The 14,609-nt window shown below is 49.1% G+C and overlaps 1 protein-coding gene across 3 annotated transcripts in view; it reads right to left on the bottom strand.

Annotated features, from left to right (window-relative positions):
- The window catches only part of LOC144754050 (class I histocompatibility antigen, F10 alpha chain-like), a 323,147-nt gene that overhangs the window by 147,910 nt on the left and 160,628 nt on the right, over positions 1 to 14,609 (bottom strand). For 2 of the 3 annotated variants that reach the window (XR_013594639.1, XM_078641564.1), the window contains exon 4: positions 9,533 to 9,802. Coding sequence is in view for 1 of the 3 variants with exons in the window: in XM_078641564.1 (XP_078497690.1) it covers positions 9,533 to 9,802 (270 nt within the window). In the remaining 2 variants the exon portion in view is untranslated. Of the gene's footprint in view, positions 1 to 7,038; positions 7,776 to 9,056; positions 9,803 to 14,609 lie in introns of those variants that run through there. The other variant, XR_013594640.1, reaches the window with a different exon arrangement.

The following is a 14,609-nucleotide window of genomic DNA, read 5'->3' as shown; positions in this document are numbered from 1 at the left end:
TCACCTGCGAGGGTGTCTTCATGTGTGTGCTCCTAGGCCTGCCTGTGATAGGTTATGTGTATTTGTAAAGCACACTATCACCTGCGAGGGTGTCCTCCGGTGTGTGTGCGTCTAGGCCTGCCTGTGATAGGTTATGTGTATTTGTAAAGCACAATATCACCTGCGAGGGTGTCCTCAGGTGTGTGCGCCTAGGCCTGCCTGTGATAGGTTATGTGTATTTGTAAAGCACACTCTCACCTGCGAGGGTGTCCTCAGGTGTGTGCTCCTAGGCCTGCCTGTGATAGGTTATGTGTATTTGTAAAGCACACTATCACCTGCGAGGGTGTCCTCAGGTGTGTGTGCTCCTAGGTCTGCCTGTGATAGGTTATGTGTATTTGTAAAGCACACTATCACCTGCGAGGGTGTCCTCAGGTGTGTGCTCCTAGGCCTGCCTGTGATAGGTTATGTGTATTTGTAAAGCACACTATCACCTGCGAGGGTGTCCTCAGGTGTGTGTGCTCCTAGGTCTGCCTGTGATAGGTTATGTGTATTTGTAAAGCACACTATCACCTGCGAGGGTGTCCGCAGGTGTGTGTGCGCCTAGGTCTGCCTGTGATAGGTTATGTGTATTTGTAAAGCACACTATCACCTGCCAGGGTGTCCTCAGGTGTGTGCGCCTAGGCCTGCCTGTGATAGGTTATGTGTATTTATAAAGCACACTCTCACCTGCGAGGGTGTCCTCAGGTGTGTGTGCTCCTAGGCCTGCCTGTGATAGGTTATGTGTATTTGTAAAGCACACTATCACCTGCGAGGGTGTCCTCAGGTGTGTGTGTGCCTAGGCCTGCCTGTGACAGGTTATGTGTATTTGTAAAGCACACTATCACCTGCGAGGGTGTCCTCAGGTGTGTGTGTGCCTAGGCCTGCCTGTGATAGGTTATGTGTATTTGTAAAGCACACTATCACCTGCGAGGGTGTCCTCAGGTGTGTGTGCGCCTAGGCCTGCCTGTGACAGGTTATGTGTATTTGTAAAGCACACTATCACCTGCGAGGGTGTCCTCAGGTGTGTGTGCGCTCCTAGGCCTGCCTGTGATAGGTTATGTGTATTTGTAAAGCACACTATCACCTGCGAGGGTGTCCTCAGGTGTGTGCCTAGGCCTGCCTGTGATAGGTTATGTGTATTTGTAAAGCACAATATCACCTGCGAGGGTGTCCTCAGGTGTGTGTGCTCCTAGGTCTGCCTGTGATAGGTTATGTGTATTTGTAAAGCACACTATCACCTGCGAGGGTGTCCTCAGGTGTGTGTGTGCCTAGGTCTGCCTGGGATAGGTTATGTGTATTTATAAAGCACACTATCACCTGCGAGGGTGTCCTCAGGTGTGTGTGCTCCTAGGTCTGCCTGGGATAGGTTATGTGTATTTATAAAGCACACTATCACCTGCGAGGGTGTCCTCAGGTGTGTGTGCCTAGGCCTGCCTGTGATAGGTTATGTGTATTTGTAAAGCACACTGTCACCTGCGAGGGTGTCCTCAGGTGTGTGCGCCTAGGCCTGCCTGTGATAGGTTATGTGTATTTGTAAAGCACACTATCACCTGCGAGGGTGTCCCCAGGTGTGTGTGCGCCTAGGCCTGCCCGTGATAGGTTATGTGTATTTGTAAAGCACACTATCACCTGCGAGGGTGTCCTCAGGTGTGTGCGCCTAGGCCTGCCTGTGACAGGTTATGTGTATTTGTAAAGCACACTATCACCTGCGAGGGTGTCCTCAGGTGTGTGTGCGCTCCTAGGCCTGCCTGTGATAGGTTATGTGTATTTGTAAAGCACACTCTCACCTGCGAGGGTGTCCTCAGGTGTGTGTGCTCCTAGGTCTGCCTGTGATAGGTTATGTGTATTTGTAAAGCACACTATCACCTGCGAGGGTGTCCTCCGGTGTGTGTGCACCTAGGTCTGCCTGTGATAGGTTATGTGTATTTGTAAAGCACACTGTCACCAGCGAGGGTGTCCTCTGGTGTGTGCGCCTAGGTCTGCCTGCGATAGGTTATGTGTATTTGTAAAGCACACTATCACCTGCGAGGGTGTCCTCAGGTGTGTGCCTAGGCCTGCCTGTGATAGGTTATGTGTATTTGTAAAGCACACTATCACCTGCGAGGGTGTCCTCAGGTGTGTGTGCTCCTAGGTCTGCCTGTGATAGGTTATGTGTATTTGTAAAGCACACTATCACCTGCGAGGGTGTCCTCAGGTGTGTGTGCTCCTAGGCCTGCCTGTGATAGGTTATGTGTATTTGTAAAGCACGCTATCACCTGCGAGGGTGTCCTCTGGTGTGTGTGCGCTCCTAGGCCTGCCTGTGATAGGTTATGTGTATTTGTAAAGCACACTCTCACCTGCGAGGGTGTCCTCAGGTGTGTGTGCGCCTAGGCCTGCCTGTGATAGGTTATGTGTATTTGTAAAGCACACTATCACCTGCGAGGGTGTCCTCAGGTGTGTGTGCGCCTAGGTCTGCCTGTGATAGGTTATGTGTATTTGTAAAGCACACTCTCACCTGCGAGGGTGTACTTAGGTGTGTGTGCCTAGGCCTGCCTGTGATAGGTTATGTGTATTTGTAAAGCACACTCTCACCTGCGAGGGTGTCCTCAGGTGTGTGTGCGCCTAGGCCTGCCTGTGATAGGTTATGTGTATTTGTAAAGCACACTATCACCTGCGAGGGTGTCCTCCGGTGTGTGTGCCTAGGCCTGCCTGTGATAGGTTATGTGTATTTGTAAAGCACACTATCACCTGCGAGGGTGTCCTCAGGTGTGTGTGCTCCTAGGCCTGCCTGTGATAGGTTATGTGTATTTGTAAAGCACGCTATCACCTGCGAGGGTGTCCTCTGGTGTGTGTGCGCTCCTAGGCCTGCCTGTGATAGGTTATGTGTATTTGTAAAGCACACTATCACCTGCGAGGGTGTCCTCAGGTGTGTGTGCGCCTAGGCCTGCCTGTGATAGGTTATGTGTATTTGTAAAGCACACTCTCACCAGTGGAGGTATTCACAGGTGAGTGTGTGTGCGTCTAGGCCTGCCGACGGTAAGTTGGTTAATTGAAACGCAAGGTCTTCAGCTTCTTGTAGAAGAGAAGAGAATCGAGGAGGAGGCGCAGATGCAGAGTGGGACACCGTTCCACGCGTTAGGAGCATTGTAAGAGAATGCCTGTTTTATTGATTTTGTTCTGTGTATGTGCTGTATGTATGTGCATAGTAGTCCTACGTAGCAGGTGTCTGGGTGGTTGGTGGTAGGAGATCCGTCTGTTCAGGTAGGTGGGGTCTAGGTTCAGTAGCTCCTTGACTGTGTGTGGGACCAGTTTGAAATGAGCTTATTCGTATATCAGGTGCCAGTGGTGCGATGTGATTCGAATGCTTTGTGGGAGGTGGAGAATAAAAGTGGCTGCTGAGTTCTGGATGGTTTGTAGTCTTCTCGTGAGTTGTTTGTTCATTCCGGCTTAGAGAAGTCCTACTTGCTGGTGAGTGGAGCATGAGTGACAGTTGTTCTAGTGTTGCCTGGGAGCCATTTGAAGATCTTCTGCAGCATCTTCAGGTTGGTGAAGCAGGATGCAGCGATGACGTTGACTTGTGCGGTCATGTCCAGTTTGCTGATTATTCCACGGTCGTTGGCGAGGGTGCAGGTCCAAGTTCAGCCGGCCAGCAGCTGGACTCCCATGGTGAGGTGTTCTTGCTGAAGATCAATACTTCTGAGTTGGCTTACATTCAGTTGGCGAATTCTGCCATGCAGGCGATGATCTGGTTTCTTGTGTTGGGTGCTTACCTGCGAGGGAGAGCATGAGTTGCACCTCGTCAGCATAGAAGAGAATGTTGATATCGTGTGTGGATAGCGTTGGCCACAGGGATCATATATGCATTGAAGAGGGTGGGAACACTTCCTATAACACTTAAGAAGGAAAACAATCTACTGGCATTCCGCAAACTCTTAAAAACCTGGCTCTTTAACAACTAGCCCAAACACGCTTTTCTCTCATTTTCCTCTGGTTAGCCAATTCTGCAGTATTCACAGCGCCTAGACACCCATGGGTATTAGTGAGCGTGATACATTATATTTTCATTTTATTTCACTGAGCAATGAACCTTGAGGCACTCCACAGATGAGTTTGGAGGCTGCCAATGTGGAAGGTGCCAGTCTCACAGCGTGTGATCTATCCTGAGAGAAAAGTGGGGTATTAGATTGTGTGGCTGTGCGACTACACCATGTAATACGTTCACAATATCGTCTTGGGTCCAGTTACATATAATAACATGTGTGCTTGTAAAGCGCATGTTCACCATTACGGGTATCTTGGCGCTGAGTAACAGATGTTTTTTGTTACCCAACTCAATGGTAGTCATTTTATCGACCTCAGATGGATGAAAGGCTGGGTGGACCTGCTGGGATTTGAACCTGTGATCAGGAGGTCGAGCACAGGCCCCTGCAGTAGACGCATTAGTCCACTGAGCTACCAGACCCGGCAGTTAGGCTGGTTTGTCAAACTTTAGCTCAACCCTGGGTCGCTGTGAGTTTGAGCATTCAGGTTTAAACAAAGAGACAAGTCTAAGCATTTAAACAGCACCAAAAGATCTGAATAAGAAAGAGACATGACTCGAAATCAGACATGAATTTATAAAAATAGAGAGTATTTTTATGTCTTTATAGACACCAAAATGAACAAAATCCACTGGAGGGCTCTGGAGATTTAAATACTTGAAAAAACAGTAAATTAGGATTCCTCTCTCAACCATGAACAAGCTGTGGCAAGTTCAAAGTATTTGATACTTTGAAGCATTTGCGAGAAAAACTTGCATCAAGGTTGAATGATGTCACTTCCAGTTACTTTGGGCAGGGGGCAGGCAGGGCCGTTTCTACCATTAGGCAAGACTAGGCGGCCGCCTAGGGCGGCAAAAGGGGGATTTTATTTTACTTGAAACTATGAAAGTAAAGCTAGGCGGCTGCCTAGTCTTGCCAATGGTAGAAACGTCCCTGTAGCGGAACAACAAGGTAGGTATTTGTGCAAAAAAATACGTAAGCCACACACGCTAACTAGCTGCTTCCATAGCTTCGCAACGGCAAACTGAGTTGCCCTACGTCAGAGTAAAGGGGTGTAGCTCTCTGGTGACAATTGCGCAAGGTGGTATGTATACTCCGAGGCCATCTTGGACTAGCTTTGCATAGTCTGGTGTGAGTTTCCAATTTAGTATGCGTAGGGGTAAGGGGGTTCCACTGTTAGGCCTTATTAGCCTTCACTAGCTGCCTAAGCGTTATTATAGCTGCTTCTGCAAATTAAAAATAGTAGCGCAGTGCACCTTTTTCTGCACTTTATTTTGAAATCTAATTCTATTTCATTTTTCTTCCGGACGAATAATACTTACTATTGTATTTCTCGAACATTATACCCCACGTTAGCGCTAGCATACTTGGAAAAAACAAGGTAATTGGCGGAACACCTGTTTAAAAATACAGCAACAAATCACTCATTTCAAGATGCCGACCACACATATACACTACTCGGGCAACTCTACGGGCCCCAGAATATTTCGGCTGAATTTCAGAATAAGAGGCGGTAAAAAAGTTTCCTGTGTTCGGGAAGAGAATGGGGTTTGCAGTGCCAGGGCACGTCAGAAGACTGTAGTGAAAGGGAACTCAGTTTACCATCTTCCACTCGGAATACTGTGCCTGTTCTTCCTGAATGTGTACAATGAAGTCAGACGTCTCGGATAGCACAATGCTCTCCCTCATCGACATGCATATCACTAGTTATGTAACGGTTGCTCGTACTGCAACAATTCACTGCGGAGTTTAATGAAAACCTGCTCTGTCTTTCCGACCCACACCTCCCTTTGTTCAGCCACTAGACCGCCCCTAGTTGAACTATTAAAAATGGTTATTGTTCTCTTTCGGAATTCTGGCCTGAAATATTGGCAGGTCAGTGAACTTTGCGCATGTTGTCATAATAATAGGCTGTTCGTGCCTAACAAAATTGAATGTGTCCTCATGATGTAACGCAACTTGTGCTTGTGATAAGCGCTCTGATACCTGATACTTTTGGGGCAAGATCGCGCTATATAAAATTCCGTAAAAAAAAAAAGAACTGACCACTAGCCTAGTGTCATGATCGATACCGTCATCTGGTAGTGACTGTTTAGTCCAACGTCAATGTCCATGCTGGGATTTTTGAGCCAGTGCTGACCCTGTTAAAAGTAAGACTACAAATCCCAGAATGCAATGCACAGGTGGCTGCAAACCCGGGATTGGTTGAAGGTGTTCAACAACATGGAACCACTTGTCAACTATGGTGAAGTGTGCATTCTGCCTTGCACCGGCTCAAATTCTAGTCAGGATTACTCTCATAGCAGTACCATGCACGAGCTTGTCAATAACTTCTATTCACAGCGCCAAGAAGCAGTTCATTCTGTGTTGTACCCCAAATTTCTTGCCATAGAGACTGATTAACGCAGATTTGAGCATCATGAACAATAATCTCCCCGATGTGGAAATCTTTTAATTGTTGTGATCAGCCTCTATTAAATGGATACAATGGTAGATGATAACTGTTTCAGGTGCCTCAGTGAAAAAAACAAGCATTGGCAAAACCACTAGGTCTGGCCTTGGAAGATGGTACAAGTTACTATTTTTGTTGTTTTGGGTTTTGAAAATGAGGTGCAGTTGACGCCCCAGTGTTATTTAAACACAAGGCTCTATTGGGCATCCGTGTACATAGTTCTGTGAGTGTATGGCTACCGTAACGGTTTGGCATGGGCCTTTTGTTGAGGTCGTTTGCAGGACTGACTGTTGTGATTGTGTTTCCTGATAGTAAATGCGAGTAACATAGAAGGGTTCGGCAGTAGCGGGTGTGCCTCTCAAACCTGGATGACAGGGGGAGAGAGAGATGGTAGTAAAAGGGAGGGGGCGGCATTTTTCAATTCTCGCCTAGGGCGGCAAAACACCTAGAAACGGCCCTGGGGGCAGGCCTAATGTATTTATATATTTGTTTTAAGTTTACGCTGTTCCGCACTGGTACCTAGCAATTACACAGTCTGTTAAAAAATGATTTCTTTTTGCTTTTTTAAAATTGCCCAGCAATGTGTAGGTATTACAGCGGTACTCCATAGACTTTTTTAGAAATAATAAAATACATAAAAAATGTAAATAAATTGTAGTACATTATTTGTGAAATATGGAGTAGTACAGTGTATTTTTAATTTCTGTACAAATGTTGTTTTTGAAATTTTATGTACAGCAGTACTTCCTATGTAGCACAGCGATAGTCCCTAATACTTTTTTTCAAATATATTGAAACTTATAAATAATTTCCCCTACATTTTACTACTTATAATAAAGTGTTAGGAAAAGATATAAGACCTAAAACGTACCTATATCAAAGGCCCTAACCCAGAGCTCTGCCAAAGTCCCCTTAAAACAACATGGCTGCCTTTCACTTTTTTAAAGGGGGTCATTAGCCAACTCCATGACGCCTTGTCATCGGCATGTACCGGGGTACTTTCGTGACATGTTGTGAAACTACTGCAGCAACAGATATCTCCAAGTTAAAATACTTTAAGACTTAACAAATACTTGCCCCTCTTACCTATAGTACCATAAAGGATCATCCGCACACCATAATCTATAATCCTGCCTACATTAATGTGAATCCGACAGGTGTTTCCCCCCCACATGCGAGTACAAAGTCTATGGAAAATGCATTGGTGCAAAAAGACGCTTTGGGACCCCCCGCTCTCTTTCTCCTTGCACCCCGTGACAAATCTCTGCCAAATTTTGCATCATCAGCTGTTAGACGGGGACCCGGAGGGTCGGCCGAGTACTGGGGGAGAGGCCTCCGAGAGGGGCCGTCTCCAGCGATCGTACAGACAAGTCACTTCCCTCCCCACAGATAGACACCACACAAGGATGAGATCAACACTCTTTATATAGGGTTCTTGCGGCAAAGTATCAGCGGTACAGGAGATTCAGGACTCGAGGGTCCTCTCAAGTCTAGTCTCTGTCGGGAAAGGGGTAGCGGGACAGTCTTGGTACCGGGTCGGTACAGGGGGTGGCAGGAGAGAAGCTCACAATCCTCGAGCTTAGGAGTCTGCAAGGTCGGGCCGCGGCAGCGCCAGCTGGCTAGGATGATGGTCTACAACGAAGGGGCCGCGGCAGCCCCAGCAGGCCAAGGCGATGGTTCAAGTGGCAGAGGGCCGCGGCAGCGCCAGCAGGCCAAGGTGGTAGTTCACGTTGCAGAGGGCCGCGGCAGCGCCAGCAGGCCAAGGTGGTAGTTCACGTTGCAGAGGGCCGCGGCAGCGCCAGCAGGCTAAGGCGATGGTTCAAGTGGCAGAGGGCCGCGGCAGCGCCAGCAGGCCAAGATGATGGTTTCACGAGGCAGAGGGCCGCGGCAGCGCCAGCCGGCCAAGATGGTGGTTTCACGAGGCAGAGGGCCGCGGCAGCGCCAGCAGGCCAAGACGAAGGGTTCACAGGGCAGGGCTGCGGCAGCGCCAGCAGTCCGTCAAGGATGAGTTCTTCTCGGTGTCTCTCGACTCCAGGATACAACTGCCTTCCTGGCCTGGCGCTGCCCCAGTTATAGGTCTGGCCCCCTTTGATGTCCGGACCCTCGCGCCTGGAGGTCGGGAGGTCCGGAATGAGGGAGTCCAGACACCCAGCAGGGGGGTGGAGCCAGCGCCCAGGGCGGCCGGGGGTGATCGACACCTGGCGGAGGAGAGCCGTTGACAACTCCTTCTTCCATTGACCTGCCAAGTGGTCTCTTTACCTCCTGGGTGGAGGTTGGTGCCTCGATGTCGGGGCCTGGCCAGGCCCAGGGTTAGGGTCGAGTTGAGGCCACGCGGCCTCGTGCTGTAGTGTCCAAAGATGGCGGCGGGCCGGGGCCATGGTACGGATGGGGACCAGGGCCATCCGGTACGGGAGAGTTCAGGAGCTGGAGTCCCGTTGTGGACGGGTTGTGGATTACCTCGGGGGGTTGCCGGGGTGGCTCTTGCTGGGGATTCAGGGAGAGCCGGGGTCCGGGCCCCGTTGTGCGGAGGGGGGACGGCCCAGCCACTAGGCCTGTCCAACATCAGCCAATGTGGAAAAAGGAATGGGTCTGCAAGGTTTTGCACAGATTTGTCAAATGGGCGCAAAGTTATTAATGGTCCAAAACCCAAGGAAATCCTGTCTCTAGGAACCCTAACTATAAGTACAGAATGGCTAGCGCCGCTCTGTAACTAAGATCCTGGATTAATTTTTTTCAGGGGAGTCTAGGGCGGGGTGACCTCCTTGGATCCCACTAGGGTTTCTTATTCAGAATGCCCTTCGAACCCCAGCTTTTGGCTAAACTCAAACTATTTCCTCATAGTTCTGTGAGGGAAACTTTTGAAATCGGCCGGGATCTACAACATTTCTACCACCAGCATTCCCACAAATCTCCCCATAAAAATGTGCTCCACTTCTGTGGCTGGGCCTAGCGCCAGTGACAGGAACAGATCAAGCTAGAGACCGTATGAAGTCAATATGTGCACCACTGTCACAATCACCCCTACAGACCAAAGTGCACTCACCATACATCACGCTCACAGTGTCCGGCAGGCCGCTGTGATCCACCTCATAGTTGTACATTTTCTCATCATCTCCTTCCTGAACTTCCACTGTTTTCTGGGCCTGGTAGGTTCCGTCAGGGTTTGGCAGGATGTCACTCGACTCCCAGGGCATCTCTACACCATTCCTGACCCATTTCACCTCAATGTCTCTGGGATAAAATCCATAAGCGTAGCCGGTCAGAAAGGTGCGACCGCCGTTCTTTCTTCGTGTAACCATTGTTTGAGGGGCAACTGGAAGGAAACACCATAAGTACAATTACACAACAATCACACGATTGGGTTTTACCCAGTACATTATTTGGAAATACATACCAGTGACACTTTTCTTCAGCACATGTTTTGTCTACCCCCCTTCAAGACACTTCCAGGACGCCATGAGCACCTGCACAGAGGAGGAACCTGGGTAGAGGGGCTGGAAGGAGAAGCCTCACCACAGCCATCTCAGATCACAGACTCCACTACATTGGTAGCTCCACCCTACAAAGAGCTGAGGATGCTACTAGGAGCTCAAGGAAAGGACCAAAGAAGGTGACAGATGTTGGGGCTCACGGCAGAGGCTCGATGGAGGTGAAACAATATGATGTCAAAGTAGTGTCGCTGGATACAGACCCGGTCACGGGATTACAGGGAACCCCCCATCCAATTTTTATATTTAATTTATCAAACAATTTACCTAGAGGAGGCAGAGGCAATAGGACACCGCACACAACACATACACAGGCTGGTTGTTATTCAAAACACTGTGGTGCTCGAGTCAAGAGGACCAGCCGTCTTAGTCTACAAAACCAGGAGAAGAATCTCTGTCAGATTTAAACAAGATGTGACTCACAACCCACACCCCAATAATTATTTGGTTAATAACACCCTGATTAACCACAGCAGCAATTGCACAGCAAATGCACAGACTCACAGAATCTCTTTTTGATAAAAGGAGATTCTTTATTCATTTATTCTTTTAAAACATATCATGGATTCTTGCTGTTGCCAACACGTGTTGTACAATTGGACTTCTTCAGGGCTTGTTCAATGTATATCCCAGGGTTTTAAATGAAGATTCTCCCTCCAAAGGTCAAGAGCACCAGAGAGTGCGCGATTGCAACAATCTGAATAGACACCTGAAGTTCCTGCAACCTGATTCAAGAATGGAGGAAACTAGATGCCCAAAAACTATCAGATATCAACTTTTAAGTTCTTAAATCAATATATGAACATAGGTTATAATCCAATAATGGATGAGGTCTTGATAATAACAAACCGCGTTGTCCAAAGACAGAACCCGCACAATGTGGCCCACGGTAACTCCCACGCAAGTGGAGTAAATGTAGTTAATTTATCACACGGCATCTTTACCTGTGCTGCATTGAAAGGACTGATAGTAAGAACCAGAAAGCCAAATGGTTTCGATGAACTGAGCTCATGCAATTATTTTTGGAGTAAGACAGACAAATATACAGACAACTCAGAGGTGGTGAAGAGACGCACAGTGGGTCTCACTCCATTACTTAGTGTGTCCAGCCATCTTGTATCAGATGACCGTGTGCGGACTACAGGCGTGTGTCTGAAGCCTTCAGTGGGGATTGTCTCTCTACCATATAACATTTGGGAAGGCACTGCCAGGCGGGGCTGGCACACATCTGGATGAAAGGTTTTGTAAACTCTAGGCATTTCTATCGGGCAAGGCAGCCGAGGACCACGGCTACCACATGGAGGCAGACTGCGGGAAGGAGGAACAGGATTCCGTGGTATGGAGCCCGATGATCCCTTGGTGAGGACCATGGCGACCACATGGAGGCAGACTGCGGGAAGGAGGAACAGGATTCCATGGTATGGAGCCAGATGTTCCCTTGGTGAGGACCATGGCGACCACATGGAGGCAGACCTAGGGGAGGAACAGGATTCCATGGTATGGAGCCAGATGTTCCCTTGGTGAGGACCATGGCGACCACATGGAGGCAGACTGCGGGAAGGAGGAACAGGATTCCGTGGTATGGAGCCCGATGATCCCTTGGTGAGGACCATGGCGACCACATGGAGGCAGACCGAGGGGAGGAACAGGATTCCATGGTATGGAGCCAGATGTTCCCTTGGTGAGGACCATGGCGACCACATGGAGGCAGACTGCGGGAAGGAGGAACAGGATTCCATGGTATGGACCCAGATGTTCCCTTGGTGAGGACCATGGCGACCACATGGAGGCGGACCGCGGGAAGGAGGAACAGGATTCCATGGTATGGAGCCAGATGTTCCCTTGGTGAGGACCACGGCTCCCACATGGAGGCAGACTGCGGGAAGGAGGAACAGGATTCCGTGATATGGAGCCCGATGTTCCCTTGGTGAGGACCATGACTCCCACGTGGAGGCAGACTGCGGGAAGGAGGAACAGGAGACCCACAGCATGGACCCGGATGTTGCCTTATTGCTACACAGGACCACAAAGATGTCTGTAGAAACCACTGAAAACACGTCTAAAACAGCCTTGGAAGGTCAGCACTTTTGACGGCTCTCACCGGGGGGCCGGTGGGACGCCCCTGGGGCTCCAGAGCCCGGAATTAAGGCTGAAAACTCCACGTTGATTCCTTGCCAAGGCAGAGAAAATTCAGAGATATGGAGGAGGAAGTAGCAGGGACTAGTGGCCTTTTTGCTCCCTTGAACCACACCTTTGGGCAGGATGAATTCTGGGACTGGCTTCCCATTGGGGAGGCCATGGAAAAACTTGGAGTGCACTAGGGAATCCCTCCTCATGACCGGGACTTGCCTAAGGCTTGTTTAATCCACAGGAATTCAGACATTCTCACTTGTCTGAGTGGGAGCCGTCCCCAGGTAGTCGTCTATGTACCTATACATGCAGCGTACACCCAGCAGATTACACCTATACATGTAGCATACACCCGGCAGATTACACCTATACATGTAGTGTACACCCGGCACGTACACCTATACATGTAGCGTATCCCCGGCAGAGTACACCTATACATGTAGCATAAACCCGGCAAGTTACACCTATACATGTAGTGTACACCCGGCAGATTACACCTATACATGTAGCATACACCCTGCAGATTACACCTATACATGTAGTGTACACCCGGCACGTACACCTATACATGTAGCGTACCCCCGGCAGAGTACACCTATACATGTAGCATAAACCCGGCAAGTTACACCTATACATGTAGCGTACACCCGGCAGAGTACACATATACATGTAGCATACACCCGGCAGATTACACCTATACATGTAGCATACACCTAGCAGGTTACAGCTATACATGTAGTGTACATCCGGCACGTTCACCTATACATGTAGCATACCCCCGGCAGAGTACACCTATACATGTAGCATAAACCTGGCAAGTTACACCTATACGTGTAGGGTACACTCGGCAGATTACACCTATACATGTAGCGTACACCCAGCAGATTACACCTATACATGTAGCTTACACCTGGGAGGTTACACCTATACATGTAGTGTACACCCGGCATGTTCACCTATACATGTAGCATACCCCCGGCAGAGTACACCTATACATATAGCGTACAACCGGCAAGTTACACCTATACATGTAGGGTACACCTGGCAGATTACACCTGTACATGTAGCGTACACCCGGAAGATTAAACCATATACTTTGACAGAATCGCTTTGGCTGGAGGGTCCTCGGTGTCAATTCTCAGACGTGCCTATCACCCTTGAGGAAATCACAGCTGCAATCCCCGGACTCCCCACGTGTAAAGCCCCCGGAATTAATTTTTTTCCACAGAGTTTTGCGAAGCCTATTCCCACCTGCTAGCACCCTAGCTCCTGTGAGTGACAATGAGGCGCTAGAAGATCAGTCCCCGCCCTCATTCAGGGAGGCTTGTGGTGAGCTTGAAACCTGGCAAACCCTCTGCAACACCGACCATGGGGTTCACTCCGAACATTGTCTCTTATCAATGTGACGCCAAAATCCTCGCCAAGGTGCTTGTAAAACAGTTATTATTATCACTGCCAGACTTGGTTCAACCAGAACCAGCGAGATTCATTCCTGGAAGTCCACATCCCATAATCTCTGACCTTTGGTTGCCAGAGTGAATCAGTTCAATCGGGCGATGATGACGTGTCTTCCTCGATGCCACGAGCGTGTTTGACTCCCTGGAGTGGGGGGTTCTTGTTCCCCGTTCTGTCCAGGATGGGCCCCCAAACAGCTTTATAAACTGGGTCAGACTCCTCTGCACTCAGTCAACAGCCTGGATGTGGCTGAATGGTCCGCTCGGACCGGATACCTTTAAGGAGAGGCACTTGGTCCCTTTTTGGTCTGCCCTGGTACCAGAGACTCTGGCCGGCTCTATGAGGCAACGACACATGCAGCGAGGCCTAAGTTTCACCCTCCCAATCTCACAGTATCCCTGTACACAGATGACGTCATCCTATACCGGCGCGACCCGGCTCCAACCTAGGCCCCCTTATCCGAGACTTCAGCTATTTCAAAGCCTCGCGAGCCATCACGACCAGCACCATCTTCAAAACCATCTGCATCATTTACAACGCCATCACGACCAGCACCATCTTCAAAACCAGCAGCATCATTTACAGAGCCATCACGACCCGCACCATCTTCAAAACCAGCAGCATCATTTACAGAGCCATCACGACCAGCACCATCTTCAAAACCATCTGCATCATTTACAGAGCCATCACCACCAGCACCATCTTCAAACCCATCTGCTTCATTTACAGAGCCATCACGACCAGCACCATCTTCAAAACCAGCAGCATCATTTACAGAGCCATCACGACCAGAACCATCTTCAAAACCATCGGCATCATTTACAGAGCCATCACTGCCAGCACCATCTTCAAAACCATCTGCATCATTTACAGAGCCATCGCCACCAGCACCATCTTCAAAGCCATCTTTATCATTTACAGAGCCATCACCACCAGCACCATCTTCAAAACCATCTGCATCATTTACAGAGCCATCACGACCAGCACCTTCTTCAAAACCATCTGCATCATTTACAGAGCCATCAGCACCATCTTCAAAACTATCTG

Source organism: Lissotriton helveticus, chromosome 5_1, assembly GCF_964261635.1.
Source record: "Lissotriton helveticus chromosome 5_1, aLisHel1.1, whole genome shotgun sequence".
Lineage (NCBI taxonomy): Eukaryota > Metazoa > Chordata > Amphibia > Caudata > Salamandridae > Lissotriton > Lissotriton helveticus.
The sequence above is the reverse complement of the archived record's forward strand: the minus strand, read 5'-3'. Positions and strand labels throughout refer to the sequence as shown.